The 17,187-nt window shown below is 38.6% G+C and overlaps 1 protein-coding gene across 2 annotated transcripts in view; it reads right to left on the reverse strand.

Moving 5' to 3' along the window:
* Window positions 1-302: 302 nt before the first annotated feature.
* ythdc2 (YTH domain containing 2) overlaps window positions 303-17,187 on the reverse strand; it is a 46,419-nt gene continuing 29,534 nt past the window's right edge. For both annotated transcript variants that reach the window (XM_008423091.2, XM_008423089.2), the window contains exons 17-31: window positions 16,624-16,704; window positions 16,441-16,523; window positions 14,219-14,324; window positions 13,688-13,807; window positions 13,283-13,555; window positions 12,047-12,173; window positions 11,403-11,608; window positions 9,422-9,611; window positions 6,883-6,974; window positions 5,876-5,995; window positions 5,635-5,786; window positions 2,862-3,021; window positions 2,292-2,501; window positions 1,379-1,561; window positions 303-923 (exon numbers count right to left, since the gene is read on the reverse strand). In XM_008423091.2, the coding sequence (XP_008421313.1) occupies window positions 852-923; window positions 1,379-1,561; window positions 2,292-2,501; window positions 2,862-3,021; window positions 5,635-5,786; window positions 5,876-5,995; window positions 6,883-6,974; window positions 9,422-9,611; window positions 11,403-11,608; window positions 12,047-12,173; window positions 13,283-13,555; window positions 13,688-13,807; window positions 14,219-14,324; window positions 16,441-16,523; window positions 16,624-16,704 (2,175 nt within the window). In that variant the 3' untranslated portion in view covers window positions 303-851. The remainder of the gene's footprint in view (window positions 924-1,378; window positions 1,562-2,291; window positions 2,502-2,861; window positions 3,022-5,634; window positions 5,787-5,875; window positions 5,996-6,882; window positions 6,975-9,421; window positions 9,612-11,402; window positions 11,609-12,046; window positions 12,174-13,282; window positions 13,556-13,687; window positions 13,808-14,218; window positions 14,325-16,440; window positions 16,524-16,623; window positions 16,705-17,187) is intronic.

Here is a 17,187-nt window from a genome sequence, read left to right on the forward strand (position 1 = left end):
TATATATATATAATATTATATTGTAGCATTTGGCAAACAGAAATAATTTTCTTAATTCTAACTGAAGCTTTGATTTCATTTCAGACAATGGAGAATAAAGGTGCATCTGTCTTAACTCAGTGAAAGTAAACCCTTTGGATAATACGTCCTTATACTTGTGATGAGATTCCAGGAGAGATTGAACAATTACAATTATGTATTATACTCTGGCTTTTGGGGATAAAAGACCATTCATTCAACATTAGGACATTCCTAACAGGAAAGTTACATCTTTGAGGGAATAATAAGTCATAATTACAATACAGTATTTAAACAGATCTTTAATGAACAAATAAAGCAGACTTTGAATATTCTAACAAAAATAAGTAATGTGCTTTAAATAGAAACAAGTCAGTTGGATAAAAACAGGGCAATTACACCAATTAGAATAAAGCATAACATTGAAAAACATCAGCAAGAATAAAGTTGCCGTCAGACCATGTAGACCATGAATCCTGTTTACATCTACAGAGACACATTCTTTTTATTGTAAACTTATTGTACGGAGACCTTTTACAACAAATCTCGTTTCAAAAACACATCTAACAGAATGAGAAATTAATGAAGAGGCAAAAACTAATGTTTGAACTGAGAGCAGCACAGAGGAGACATTTCTCTGTGGAATGAGTCAGTTTTTCTGGTCATCAGGTCTGAACTGGTGGTGCAGGGCACTTCAGGTGGAACATGGCACATGTGCAACATTAGTGCTCTGAGTGCCCAATAAACATATTTCCTTCCATGGTCAGTAAGTTTGGGGGTTCCTATCCAGTCATAGAGTTAGAATACCTGTTAAGTTAATGAGGAGTCCAACACTAATGAAGCCGATTCCCAGAAGTCCTCTCCCACAGAGACAGCAACTGGCTGCCAGCCTGAGGCTCCAAGTCCTACACAACACAAAATAGTCACATAAAAACAACATCAGTTTTTATTTTAATGGCATCTTTATGTTTGCTTCCTCTGATAAAGTCTCAAACTCCAGTCCTTGAGGGCTGCTGTCCTGGAACATTTACATGTGTCCCTTGTCCTACACTCTTGAATTAAATGGATAAACAGCATCACTAGAATGCAGACAGGTTTTACAGAGTTCTGCTAATAAAATAATATTGGAGCCTGGTGTGAAGAAGCAGAGACGCATCTAAAAGTTGCAGGACATCAACTAGAGTTTGATACCACTGCTCTAACACAACCTAAACCTTGGTAAAGAGAAACTGAGTGGTGTTAACCACCTCTTACTGTAAATCCCAACACTTCTTAATGTTTCTGGCAGTTCTGCCAGTCTGAGACGACAGAATCTGCAGCAAGCAGCTACAGTATGTTTGAGCTTATGATGCAGTCTCACCTGTCCATCCCTGCTGACTTGAACTCTCTTGTTGTCATTCCATGAGTTGAGGATGTGCTGGGTGAAGGGGAAGGGAAGACTCTCTTTATGGATCCACTCTACACTGAAAACTCCTCCGAGCCCCATGAAGCCCCAGTCCTGGCAGCTCTCCTGGCTGACGACAGATGTCATGCGAGCGTAGCCCTGCAAACCACACACCTTCAGTGGATTGCTTTTTATTAAAAAAAACAACTTATTGCAATGCCATTTTCAGATATCACATTTCTGGGACAATCTTCACAGTTATTTTTGACATGCAACAATAAAATTGTTATTAATTTCTTTAAGTGACAGCATGCAGTCACTGAGGCGCTGGATACATTTCAGAAATGTTCCTGTTCTTAAAAAGTTTTGAAAATGAGAAAGCCTTAAAGGGGACGTATCTTGCAAAATCCACATTTTTAGTCTTGATACATTTTTTGCATACTTTGAGTGTGTAAGAGTGTAAGAATTAGAATTATTTTCTGTTCCCCTCGCTCACTCAGTTTTTCTCCTCTCCCTCCACTCAAACCTGGAATTAGTTAGCTCATCCGCCCAGACCTTTTGTTCCGCTCACAATCTCCATAGTATTTAAGCCTCTCTTTCTCACTGACTACTCTCCGGATCCTTTTGTCTACTCCTGTCACTCCCTCATGCTGCCCCGTGTTTTCCTCGCTAGATTTTTTTCCTATGGATTTTGGTTTTTGTGTTTTTTGCTGTGACTTCCTTTGATTTTTTTTATTTGTCTTTCCATATTCTTTATTAAATCTTCAAACTCACTGGTGGCCTCTGTCTCCTGCAAATGGATCCTACCACAAACCTCTACACAACATGACAGTCTCGTATTCAAAGACATGTACAGAGGAGACCAACAATGTCAACTGAAATCAGATACCTGGAAGTGTCCAGATCCCTGAACAGAGAAGATGAGAATTATGAAGCTATTTGCCAGGAAAGCTTGGGTGAGTTTGGTCTCGTTGCTCGGTGTAGTAGACCAGATGCCTTTCTGCTGAGAAATCTCTATGTTTCTGATGCTGTTACTCTTCATAATGAAGTATCGGACTGATGGCACAGTCGGCTTCTGAGACACAGACTTTAAGACCAGCTGGGAACAAAACAAGTAAAACAACTCCTTTAAGCTCACACAGTCTTCATTTTATTGAGTATACATTTTACATTAGTGAATGAGGTTACAATGAGTAAAGTTTGTGTTGGAATATGGATGAAAATAAGATACTTTGTTTCAATTGGGGTAGGTAATTATCGCGGGGGTTACATAAACAACTGCTGTCTTCTGGCAATAATAAACCTGTGCTCACCTCTTGCTCACTGAAATTCACACAGAATAAATATTTAGATGCCTGCTTGACATCTAATTTTTATATCTGGGACACTGAAGGACATCTTAAAGGACCAGATGTGGCCTGTGGGACATTAAATGTCCTATGTAGTACCTATGTCCTACCTTTCTTGAGGGAGACTCGGGGGGCCAATCCAGAGTTAAAGAGCAGGAAGAACTACTGGAGGAAGACGGATAATCCCACAGCTTCTTGATGGCCAGTGAGACTTCATCTCTCCTGTGGGAGTTAGTCTTCAGCAGGTCAGAAGACAGCATTCGACGAGGTCTGTGGGGAAGTAGTCAACTGTTAAAGAGGGCTAACCAAATGGTAGGCAACTGTAAGGATTGATATTAATTGTAAGTACTTTGAACACACTACTTTCACCTGTACTTTTATAAATGCAGTAATATATTTATTGGTTTTTATGTTTATGCTGTCTAATTAGTGTCATTTTAGATGTTTGTTATAACACCTCCTCTTCTTCTCCCAGCTATTTGTCAGGCCAAAGTTGTAAAAAAAAAAAAAAAAAGTTCTTTATGTTTTTTTACATGATTAACAATAACTGAAAATTGCTGAAGAAATTTGCAAATGAATAAAATGCTAAATGAGTCAGTCGCATGTGACATATCACTATCATGTTGACTTCCATTGACTCACTCCAAGAGTATGCTAAACTTATTTCAAAAATAGCTAAAATGCTTATTTTAAGTAAGTAAGCAGCTGTATAGCTGCTTAGTGTATAAGAAGCTGTATAAGAAGGACCTTCTTAGACCTTCTGTGTAAGGTCTAAGAAGACCTTACAGATCTCCTCAGATCTCAGCCTGAGGAGGCTGGGATCTTTCAACATCTACGGAAATATGTTGAGGCTGTTTTATCAGTTACTGTCTTGGTGTGCTGGTGATGGAAGTTTCTCCAAGGCAGACCTAACTAGGCTGAAGAAACAAATTAGGTGGGCTGGCAACAGTTGCAGAGAGGAGAACATTGCAGAAACGTCTGTCTTTTATGGACAATGCCAGCCACCCTCTGCACATTGTCATCAGCAGCCAAGAAAGTGGGCTCAATGAGAGGCTGTTTTTTTCCAAACTGCATGACCAACAGACTGAGGAACTCTTCTTCTTTGTTATGGCGGTTGGCAAGCAACTTTAAGATGTACATTACTGCCATCTTCTGGAATGGAGTGTGGATCAGGATGCTAAATATATATTACACAGATTTTAAAGCTAAAGAAAAAAACAACTACCATATTTTCCGCACTATAAGGCGCACCTAAAAACCTTCAATTTCCTCAGAAGCTGACAGTGTGCCTTATAATCCGGTGCGCCTTATATATGGACCAATATTGAACCACAACAGGTCTAGCAACTATGGTAAGCAGCCGCCGACTTCATTTTCGCCCGAAGAAGAAGCTCGCGGTGTATGCTGGGATAGTTGTCAGAACGCTGGTTTGTTAATAAAGTTTGACTGACCTATCTACCTACCGACCGTCTAGAATCAGGTCATCTGCAGGTCATTTAGGACCACGTACTTCACGAACATGCTGTGCGCGAATGGAGAAGGGTGACCATTGTCCGGCCACGTCCTGGCCCTGTCGCGGAAGGCTCTGCTCGCTGACTGGAGTCGGACTGTTTTGTTGACATTCACTTTAGTGCAGCTCCATCTAGTGGATACATAACGTAACTCCAGCCTAATAATAACACATTTTTCACTGTCTCTTCTGGAAAACAAAAATCACATTTTTCTGTAGGATGTTTTTCATTGATGTACTGTTTAAACCGGTATAAAAAAAAAATCTGGATATAACTATTTCTTCCTTTCTATTTCATCCTGTTCTCTTCCTTTGAATGCTATAAAGCCACCTGCCAGTTACTTCTTCTTCCCACTGTTTCTGCCATCCACCCTTGACCTTTCGTTTAATGACCGATTAGATTTCTCCTTTTGGTGAATATATAATATATAAATATATAAATGTAACTATTTTCTGTTGATTATTTTGCATATTTATCTGCCAACTCATTTTCTTTCATTTTCTCATTTCCCATTTGTGATTGTATCCATGTAAAAATAACTAATAAACCCATTTCCTGAATTCTATATATTAATAATTGAATCTCTAATAAAAGCTCTCATCTGAAGTCTGAATAAATATTTGTCAAGGAATATAATAACGAACTTGAATCTGAACAAAATCCACTTCTTAATGGACGAACTTTCTCAATCTAAGATGATTCCCACCATGAATTCCCATTATTGTTATTTGAGTTTTTTGAAGCATCTGTATCTGTGGACATAGCTGTAATACTTATTACCTAGATAAGATTGCACTGAATATGGGTCTGAAAGGTATTTTACATTTCTCCAACAAAGTGAAATCAACAACAATATTAGATAACAGAGATGGATGAACTGGTGATTCAGGAACTGTTTGATATTTATGTGAGATAATCAGAATCCTTTAAAGTGCCTCACTAGAATGCAGACAGGTCTGTAGGGCAAAACTACAGTCCAGCCAAAAGAATCTCATTTCTTTTTTCCGTTTCCCATCTAGGTTTTAAAAACTCTTGACAAACTCAGCTTGCAGCAGGGCAACAGTGCAACCAACTGTGAAGCCCCCTGCACAATGATATGCAATGCTTGTTTTAAAGCCTTTAGAACAAATGTACATCATCATATAGTTGTGATGAAGCCCCTATGTCCTACCTTCCTACATCAGCATGGTATATACATAAATAATTGAGAGCCCATCCTAAATCAGAAAAATTGTAGAATCTAAAGACCCAAGGCATGATTAGGTCATTTTATCACCATGAATAGAAAACTGAGAAAAAAACAGAAAAATCAAATAAAAGAATAGAAAACAGCACAAGACAATACCATGAAACATGATGGTTATTGGCCTACTTGTCATTTGTGTTATGAGAGGGCAGCTGGGGGCTGGCCTTGGAGTTCCTCCCTGATGACCTTGGCCCATCCTCGGATGTCATAGGCCTAGGCCTCTGACCAATCCCTGTAGGCTGCTGCAGGCCAGCTTCCTGCTCCTCAGCACCCAGCACCTGGAGGCAGTCAGCATTAATTGCAGGCATTAAACACAGGAATAATTTCCATTAAGAGGCAGACTACAATGATGAAGTTGAGCACATACAGACACTAAGGTCTGGATGACTGCCTCGTCCTGCTGAGACCAGGGTTTGGAAGGACAGCGGATCCTCTTTATAAGCAAGTTCTGCCACTTCTGTCTGAGTTCAGACACCAGTACTGCAGTCTGACAACATTAGAGCCAACAGGAGATAAGCATAAGAACACTTCTGTCAGAGGCTGGGTAATCTAAACAAACATGAACATTACACATGATGAGTCAGTAACAAAAGAAAATATTCCCAGAATGTTCTGATAACATACATGAAGTTTGTCATTCTATGCATTGATTTCAAATTTTTAAAACAATAAGAATTCATGATTATGCTGGATCATCCCTTCTGCCACATTTACATTTTGATTCACCAGACAAAACGTTTCAGGACTGATGAAACACATGACAAACTCAACGCTACATGTAAAAGTTTTAAAAGCTGGTCTTTAAGGCCTCGACATGCTTCATATGAAGTGCTGAAACCACTTCTCATTAATATAGACAGGTGATGAAAATTGTGTGATTTTGTTTGCAGAGAGGCATCTGCCTATTGAACTCGACATCAGGCCCAGGTCAAAGCATCTTGACAGAGCTCTGTGCGAAGTGTCTGATTGATCAGAAGTTTTTTTACTGTACTTACAGTATGCAAATTATGTATATTTGTACTATTCTTCACTAAATTACTATGATAATAAGACTGGTGGATGGTTAATAACTCTTGGCTATAAATCGTCCAGGAGTTAATAGCCAGGAAATTCGTTGTTCACGGAAGAGGTTATCTGGAAAAAAGTGAGGCGCAAGCTCAGTGACCATTTCCTAAAAGCAAAATAGAGAATGTATGGAGGGAGGAGAGACCTCAGATAGAGGCATGATGGGTACTGAAGCAGGAGGGCTGTCCCGCAGGTGGTCTGCGCTGTTGCATGAAAGGTGTGTGTGAATACTAACAGTTCGAAAACCATGTGACTGTATGTCAGCTGTTTGGCTTTGGATAAAGTATGTCAAGGCTTTTATTTCTTCACCTCTCTCTCAAGCCCGAAGACAAGCCAGTCATCAATCTTTATCTCCACTAAGTCTTCTGTGTCACTGTCACTCATGTCATCCAGAAGATTTTCTGCAGAATAGAACACAGAAACCTGCTTAATTTGCAAGAGGCAAGTATGTAAAACATTTGATCTTTTTAGGATTAGGAAGAAATGTTGAAGATTTTATGGAGTAATTAAACAGATACCAAATCTAACAGTTATTTATGTTGTTTCTCAGCAATTTGAGACAGAAATTTGATCATTTGATTTGATTTTTAGCACATGGAAAAAATCCTTAACCCTTTTTTTTTTTTGTCTGAATGTTGATAAATTTAACAAGAAAGTCGCTGAGTTGATAACCGTGGGTCACCTCACAGTGGGTCATGTTTGCAGTTAACAATAGTCTCTTATTGTTATTCATGTCTGCAAACGTGCAGACATGACCTGGTGGACCGGTCTGTCGATGAAAGCTGTCTCATATCAGAACAAAAGAGGACAGTTGCTGATTTGTTTGGTGGACAAGATTGGCTTCACATTTAAGCGTTGGCCAATAACCAATCTCCCAAAATGAAGGTAATCAGGGCCGATTTGACGTTGCACCTCTAATAAATATCTTTGGACATAAAAAGAACAATCAAGAGTGAGAAAAAAGCTTTAGTTAAATATTAGATATTAGAGAGGGGGGATTTCTTATTAGGGGCAAGAAATCAGTGGGTCAGCAGGGAAAGTTTCATCTTTTGGAAACAGTGATGATATACAGTGTCTAATATGAAAATGATCAAGTGAGAAGTGAGAAGGAGACAGGTTAGATTTTAAAGACAGCTTTGGAAAAACTAAGAAAAAACATCTTTGTGAAAATTTCTCATAGTTTTAATATCTATCATGCCAAATCATATGTATGCGTTTGTCTTTTGCCACATTGATTACTGCAACAGTGACTTTACAGGTCTGCCTAGAAAGTCAGAGAGCTGCAGCTGATACAATAAAACCAGGAAGATAGAGCACCTCACTGAGTTCTAAGGTCCTTCCACCGTCTCCATGGAGCTCAGAGAATGGACTTTAAAATACTGTTGTATGTAGGCCTGTCGCGATAAACGATAAATCAATTGATCACACGATAAATTAAACCTATCTACCTCATTTTAATTATTGGCTTTATCGTCCCTTCCTGCCTTTTTTCTTTCTGTTGATGACACTGAATGAAAAAAGGCTCAACTCCGGTGCTCTCCACTGACCCTCCCTGCCTCATTTCCTTAGTGTAATGTCCAGCGCACACTACACGAGTTGTCGGCCCATTTTCAAAAGCTGAGACACATTAGCCGACAGAAATCCTAGGTATAACGGTTCAATCGGGTTCGTCGTGCCGTGTGATGTCCAGCCACATGGGCACAAAATAATGGCTACAAGTCCAGTTAGCCAATTTTAAAATCAGGCGTTACTCAACACTTTACTAGAATCTACCTGTGATGCATGTGGCTAGAGTCAGCGTAAAGTCCTGACTGAATGAAAATCATTATAACCTATTTATGTCACTTTAACAAAGAACAGCTGAAATGTTATCGGGTTTATCAACTGCGGTAGCAATTTGGCTCCAACTCCTCTCCTTGTTATTTCTATATTTTTTGCACGAAATGTTGAATAAATATTGTTGCTTCTACATATCAGCCATGTCAGCTGTTTGGGATTCCTCTCCGTAATTTCCCCTCAGAAAGCACAGAGGAGAATCTGCGCTTTCTGATTGGCTACCTGTCACATTCAGCGTTAAGCTCCCAGTCGGGGAAAACCCCTGATTTAGATCGGAGCTGCCACAACGATCTACAGGATGATCGGTTACGAAATCACCAGCGAGAATCTTAGATCGGCCAACGATCTAAGATTGTCATAAGGAGAAAATAGGGACGAAAAATCATGTAGTATGAACTATTGCATTAGGTAGTCAGATGTACCCATCTTCTCTATTTAAATATAGTGGTTACTGAAGGGCAATATAGTATACAGACTTCATAATCTGCACTCTTTTGGTTGAATGCAGTATTTATTTCCACTTTGGCTTTATGTTGATTAGTTTTKATTCTAGTACGTTTTTTGTTAATGGAGACTGAGAATCCATTTTATTTTTGTTTTTGGTTGTTTTGTTTATTTAGTTTATCAGTTCCAGTGTTATGTGTTCTTTTGAAAATAAAGTGTATCTATGGCAGGAAATCGCATGTATTATTAGTCATTTCCATTAAATAAGTGTCAAAAGGTTCTGAAACAATATTATTGTTTATCGCAATAATTTTTTTAGACAATTAATCGTCCAGCAAAATTTGTTATCGTGACAGGCCTAGTTGTATAAGTACGTATACATGTATGAAAGAATCAAGGCGACATTTCAGGTATGCTTTTGATAATGGAATAACATTATAAAATGATGTAGAACTCAAAAAAGTCAATTTTACATTCTGTAATTCTGCCCCTTTAAAAATGCTAAGTGTTGTCCTATAAAAACTTATGAAATTTTTTTTTTTTTTTTTTAAGTCTTTGATTTACTTACCATATCTTTTTTGAATAGCACTTTCATGAAGTGTGGAGCTGAGAAGTTTGGTACCACCTCCAAACATGGCCACTGTGATGGAGGTCACCACGGAGCAACATCGGACACTGGCCATCCTGTGACCTCTGCTCATCTCATCATAGATCAACCAGTCTGTGGGGAGGGTCTGACCTGATTTGGAGCTGCTGTTCTAAACACAATAAACACAAAGGATAATTTGCCTAAGAATCATTTCTTTAACACAGTTCATCTCATAATCATAGAAAGAATGATCGACCAGTTTCAGACAAGCACAACTCAAAAAAAAGTACAGTCTGATTAAAACAGCTGAATATTAGGAAAGCTTTCAATAATAATGTAGATATGCTAAATACAAAACCTATATGCGCTTACCAGAGGTTGTGCTAGACCTTTTTGTTGTCTATCATTTTGATACTTTATGTAGTCTGTTGTGCAGAAATGCATTTGCTCAACATTATTTTTGCATGTAAAATGTGAGTTCATAACACTAGGAATTAACTGACAATTGCAACCACAGTTAAAACATCAAGGTGGTGAGGAAATGAAAGTGGGTTTCATTTATAGCCATATGAAAGAGCCGCAACAATCACCTTTTATATTTTCTACCAGCAGAAAAACTCATATTTTTAACTTGTTCTGAGGAAAGTTTCACCATATCAAAGCCTTTCTTTGGACATTCCAATTTTGTATCCTTAGACAGCCAATGAATCATTCAGGTAACAAAAGGAAGTCTTGTGTTTATAAATGAATGGGGACAGAGAGGGAAGGGTTTCTTAAACAAAAATTGTTGGAAGGGGATCTAACTGGCAGATTGAATATTTAGATTTTTAAATTAATTTGGAGAAGTCACTGACTGAGGGGAGTGTGAAAGTGAATTAGTAGGGGCAACTAGAATTTGAACAGATTATATTAATTATATTATTAAAGCAACAGTCGATGGAGATTGCTGGTGGATATGTGTCATTTTTTAAGAAAAAAATGATACAAGAATGTATCATTTGTGAAGTGAATCTTATGGTTTTGTCAGAGGTGGGATGTACTTAATTATATTTTTCATGTATCTGTACTTTACTCGAGTAGATTTAATTGTGGGTACTTTCGATTTTTACTCCATTACATTTTAAAGTACAGTGTCTGTACTTTCAACTTAACTACATTTCTATGCAGCGTGCCGTTACACGTTACATCACATTGTGCTTTTTTTTTATTTGTTCATTAGTTTGAAAGTGACCAATGGTGAGAGGGGAATTGGTGCACTGAACCGCTGCAAAGCGAGAAAGTACAGTTAGACCCTCCCTCAAGGAGAGCAAGGTGGGTACGTGGCACCTGCAGAATCATTAAAACCCAAAACGAAGTCCACCAAAGGTAGCCATCCAGAAGACCTGCGCCAGCCATGGCCTTATTTAAAAGATTTATTTGAGTTAACTGGGTCAAAAAACGACTCCTGGAGATTCCGGTGCCACCTTTGCCTCCCTGAAAGCATGAACTTCTAGTTTTCAAAAATCCACCGTTGAATCTAAAAAAAACATATCGAGGTAAGTTAAGTTGCTAAACGCTATCTGACTTTTGGGTGTGACATTGATTTAGGTTAGCAAAGTTTTATGTAATTCTGAGTGTATGTCTGATGGGGTGGATGGAAAATTTCTCGGTGTATGAACAGAGCTGATGCTGCTCAGTCATGTAGTTGTAAGCGGATCTTATAAAGCTCTGTTGCAGAGTACTGGAGCAGTGCTGCTGTTGGGTGATGGACCAAAAATCAGGACAATGCAATTAACCTGAAAGTCATTTTTGCATTCATAGGGAGAACATGCCAACTCCATACAGAACGACCCCAAACTGGGATTCTAACCCAGGACTTTCTTGTTGCAAGGCAACAGTGCTTTAAGCCTATTAACCTTAAACACATCTAGTTCACATGGAGTAGCTACTCCATGTGAACTTGGCAAAATTAAATTCCTACCTCCTTCAACTGCAGCTGGCTCAGGACTGATGTAGGATGGAAATGAACCTTCTTCTCTCTGTTACTGGAGAGCAGAGAGGTCTTCTTGTTGACATGAACCATGTTTGGATACATTCCAGCCACCAGGGCTGCTTTCACGACAGCCCAGTTTTCAGAGTTCAGATTAACATCACGGATGTCGCTGCCCCCACGGGCGCGCACAAAACCTGGCCAACCAAAGAAAAGGCTCTATTAGCAAAAATAACCCTAAGTGCTTATACAATTTATAAATATTGCATATGTCAACATGACAGGGGCTAAAATACAAAGAAATGAACAGGAGGAACATTTCTAAGGCAAACTATTGCCAATTCTGAATTGTTGATGTCCCTTCTCAAGTAAAAAGTCAAAAATGCTTGAAAATCTACTGTGTGAAACAGCTCCCCACAATAATACGACACCAAAGTTCATATCACACAGTTCAACACAAATATACACATACACCATTAACTTAAGATCACACAATGTTTCTAGAGAAGAGATGCAAAAAACCTCAAATTACACTATTTTAAGGATTTTTGCTGTCACTTTTCAGTGGTTTTCATTTGATTCCAACACTTTGCAGAGTATGAATAAAATGAGAGGAAAATAAAAGTCAAACTTACCAATAGCACGAAGTTGTCCCAACAGTTGTGTCCTCATGCCAAGAATCATGTCCATTGTAGACTGGGACAAGAAGTTCCTTTCACAGAAGGATCTCTCCCAGCCTTCACTGCGAGCTTTCTGCCATGCCTAAACACAAGGGAGGTTTAAATATCTCCCACTGTGACATTCAGCTCAGCTTGACACATTTTCATCAAATTAGAGCAGAGATAGGAAAGATTACTAATAGTTGGTATGGTGGACCTCATCACTTCTCCAGGTAAGTTACTATGAAGGTAACTGGATAACACGTTTGGGACAGTTTCTCTTTGCAACACACTTTTTGTTTGGTGTAAGAAATCTCCAAACAAGTTGAAGGGGTAAAATTACAGTGAAGTCATGAGTCATTGGTGCAAATCAATGACTCATTCAAAATGACAGTTTTATCAAGATTTTAGTTGAGTCTCAACTAAAATCTTGATGAAATTTTCATTTTAAATTTTGATTTGATGAAATTTTAATTTTAAATGTATCCCTTGACTCTAAGTCACATGACCCAAGTCCACATCTGTGTTGTTTCTGGAAGCTTTTGTAACAAATAACCTCACTGACCCTTTACCCTTTGTTTGCCACAGTAGATGAGGAAGATTAACACATTAGTTCTTCATTAGCTGCCTGCTTCACTGGTCAGTCGTGAAGCAGTAGAGATGGAAAGCTGCAGCCTAATTGACATATTTAAAGGCTTTCAGGCATCATGTGTTGTCTTAGTTTGGAAAAGAGTCACTTCTCTGAATCACTCAAGTTTTTGTAATGACATATGAGATCCATTGCTACTCTTCAGTTCAATAACATGTCTACTGTCATTTGATACATTTTGTGTGGGCTTGGTCATGTGTCTCTCAGAGACTTTACAGAAGACATAAGAATTTAACTTCAGCTGTTTCATGATTTAAAAAAAAGAAAAATCACACATTCCTGACTTCTGTCCTATGCTCAGCCAAAATCATTTGTTTTAAGTTAAATTTATTTACATTCTGATTTTAAACACACTTTCGAAGTTGGAACACAATTCCTAAATAATAATRATAATAAAACTTACAATACATGACAACTTTAGTGAGAGCATTCTTTTTAGCCAGAAAGAAAAAATGTTGTTTTCACTACATTGTTAATACGTTGGTATTCCCCCTGTACTATATTTTCAATTGTGAATAAGAAAACGATTTAGCATCAGTAGTGAAAAAGGCAAACATTTGTACCTGGAAAGCTCTGAGCAGGGCCATGTGGTCGCTGAAGGTGTTGGACGTGAAACGTTTGCGGCTCTGCAGAGCAGCTCTTTTCTGGGAGCTTTCAGCAGGGAGGGTAAAAGGGTCACGATAGGCCAGAGTACAGGCAATGGTGAGAATGGGGTCCAGACACTTGAGCACAACAGCGCACAACACCATTTTGCCCAGATGGGGCTCCACAGGTAGATCAGCCAGGTGGAAGCCCAGGTCGGTTAAGTCTTCGTTCTGGTCCAGAGCATCTATTGTCTGAGAGAAAGATTAGCAAAAGCAATACATTGGAATTCACTAGAATACATTAGTGGGCAGACTGGCTGGTTAGCATGCAATCACAGCCACTTCATTATCAGTAGAATGATGGATCTTGGGGAAAAAAAATACCTTTAGCATGTGGACAGCACTTTGGATTGCATGTGTGGGAGGTGGCTGTGGAGCTTTAGATAAGAACTCGGCAACGGGGCAGGATGAAGGAGCCAACAGCTTGGTCTGTAGACACAATTCCTGAAAAACACAATGATACCTTTCACTATGAAGCAACTTTACATGACTTAATGCCCGGTCTGTTCTAATGCCTTTGAGTTTCCATGACCCACAAACAAGTGCTAAAATCCTCCAAACTCTCACTATCAGACTTTGTTCTTCATTTTTCATGACTCAGTTTTTCACATTTTCTAGTTATTTAGCACTTTTTACATCCTAGAAAAAATCTCTAGACATGACATTCCTTGTAAGCCGTCTGATGTAAACAAATATGTTTAAACCCTGCATTTTTCTGAAAATGTTCCTACTATAGACTTTTAATCTGCTGAGTAACCTGAATAGCCATCACCACAACATTTCACACTTCCATATGATTGTATCCTATTAGGAGCGAATAAAAGCACCTGTTGTTGCTGTTCTGGTAGTGTGTACCTGCAGTGGCATCCGAAGCAGCTGTGGAACCTGGAACTGTTGCATATTGTTGAATCTGAGACGACTGAAGAGATGGAAGCAAATCCCAGGTCTACAGCGGCCAGCTCTGCACAGAGACCGAGCTGAAACTGAGCTGGAAAACTTTTTTCAAATAAAATGTTTACATAAAGTAAGATTACTATGCCTAGAAGCAATTATAGAAAGGCTGGATGATTCATTGTGGTTTTGTATGACTCTCCTTGGTACTGAATTCATAATATCTGAGTCCAGGCCCGGCGGCATTGCAGACCTACAGTCAGCCTTGCCCCCTTGGCACTGGACTATAAAAACAACAAAGAACAAACAGCTGTTTGTTCTTTGTTGTTTTTACCTTAAAGTGGCCAACTCTCTGTTATTCCTATATCAATTTGATACAGTAGGACAGCGGTGCCCAAAGTCGGTTCTCGAGGGCCGGCATCCTACATGTTTTAGTTCTCTCCCTGGTTTAGTGCACCTGGTAATGATGGCTCATTAGAGGTCTAAGAAGAACATTGACATGCTGAAAAGGTTATTACTACCACCAGGGAGGGAACTAAAACATGCAGGATGCCGGCCCTCGAGGATCGACTTTTGGCACCATTGGAGTAGAAGCTTCCGCACTTCCCATATCTGTGCCTTCTGTCACTTTTTTTCAGCAGTTAAAACTGTTTAATCYGTTATTAACACATGGTAACATGTTTTTCCGAGCCGCCTTTAAACGCAACATGAGCGCTAAGACGCTCACTTTTTTTCAGCAGTTAAAACTGTTTAATCTGTTATTAACACATGGTAACATGTTTTTCCGAGCCGCCTTTAAACGCAACATGAGCGCTAAGACGCTCGCCCTGGGTTTACACCTGTGCGGCAGCGAAGGAGACCAGCTGCTGTTGTGCGGAGCTGCTCATGTGTGCTAGAATCATGGCAGCAAACCAGCAAAACACAAAGAACTTTTCACAGTTTTTTCCCCAAAACTAACCGACTGAGTTGAGTAATGATGTTGGATACAGATAATGTTAGCTAAAAGATGACTAGTTAATATCAATACAGCACCTTAAGCTTGTTAGCAAGTAGCTTATAGGCTACTGATGTTGTCTATGTTCAAAAGTGGGTAGTACTTGTAATAAATTCACTTGAGTAATTCTTTTGGAAAAAGGTACTTTTAAGAGTAGTTCTACTGCACTGTACCTTTTTCTTTTACTTGAGTAATATTATTATTGCTACGTAGATTCATTTTGCCCCCCCGCCCAAAATAAGCCGATAGTGATAATAGTATCACTATTATGATGTAATAGTGATACTATTACATCATAATAGTATCACTATTATGATGTAATAGTGATACTAAATTTTGAAGCAATTTCTCAGGAAGTTACAACCTGGGCAAAAATGATTCTTACAATACTCAGAAAACCCAAGCCAAGTCATAGAGAATAAAAAGACTCAAGAAAGGCATAAACGTATGACTTTGGAAAAAGTAAATTAAAAAATGATCTCATTATACTGGCTCTTAGCAAATTATTTTGATAATCCTAACTAGTCTATTATCAATTATCATAAACATAACCACCACTGAACAAGAAACTAAAGTTAAAACATTATATCCATGTTGGCTATAAAATATCTAAAGACAGATTTTTCTAAGGGTTTTATGGATTGATGAGAAAAGAGTTTGTTTTACTGGAAATCAGCTTAACTGGTCAGGGCTGACCATTTTGGGAATGACTGGAAGCTAGTTGTTCAATTATAAAATCAACCTTAATTGTGCACACAGTGTACACACACAACACACATAAGAATGCAAAAATAACATGGCAGATTGTTGTGCCACAAATGACTAAACAAGAGCAGATTGTAGCATAGAAATACAAATATGTGCATTTCCCTTGTTTCGTACTTTTATGGATGATGTAATAGTGATACTAAATTTAATGTACAACTTTCAATCATAGTATTCCAGTGGTTACTTTGCCACATGTCAAAGTCACCTAACACCAAGTTGCCCACTTATCTGGGTGTTGGTGTATGTTCAGTAAAAGTAGAAAGTTATTACATTTACTAATTTAAACTTGCTAGCTGAGAGTAGATTTACAAGAGCAGCTCCTGCCTTTCTGTTTCCAAGTGTGCCTCAAACAATGCCAATATTTAAGGTCAAGGCAAGGTTGAAATGGGATTCAGTCTAAGAAAAAGTAATATTCCAACCTTACCTTCCTTTTCTTTGCAAAACACTGGCTTTTGAGATCCAAACCGTCTTTAACATAGAAACCCGACTCAGCGTATCAAAGGATTTCTACAACAGAAAAATTCACACAAACAACATTAAAACAAACTAAAACAACCTGATTACCACTGGCTCATTATGTTTTTCAGTGTTTTTCTGGGACCAGTACCTCTTTGATCTTTCCTGAATCAATAACGAAGACTACGTCATCAATAGTAATGCTTGTTTCAGCAATGTTAGTAGAGAGAATCTGAAAAGAAAAGATGAGCAGAAAGAAAGCTGGTTATTACACATTCATTTGTTTACTCAAAAGCATATATACACTGCTCAAAAAAATAAAGGGAACACTCAAATAACACATCCTAGATCTGAATGAATGAAATATTCTCATTGAATACTTTGTTCTGTACAAAGTTGAATGTGCTGACAACAAAATCACACAAAAATCATCAATGGAAATCAAATTTATTAACCAATGGAGGCCTGGATTTGGAGCCACACACAAAATTAAAGTGAAAAAACACACTACAGGCTGATCCAACTTTAATGTAATATCCTTGAAACAAGTCAAAATGAGGCTCAGTATTGTGTGTGGCCTCCACGTGCCTGTATGACCTCCCTACAACGCCTGGGCATGCTCTTGATGAGGCGGCGGATGGTCTCCTGAGGGATCTCCTTCCAGACCTGGTCTAACATCCGCCAACTCCTGGACAGTCTGTGGTGCAACGTGACG

The sequence above is a fragment of the Poecilia reticulata genome, linkage group LG12, assembly GCF_000633615.1.
Source record: "Poecilia reticulata strain Guanapo linkage group LG12, Guppy_female_1.0+MT, whole genome shotgun sequence".
NCBI lineage: Eukaryota > Metazoa > Chordata > Actinopteri > Cyprinodontiformes > Poeciliidae > Poecilia > Poecilia reticulata.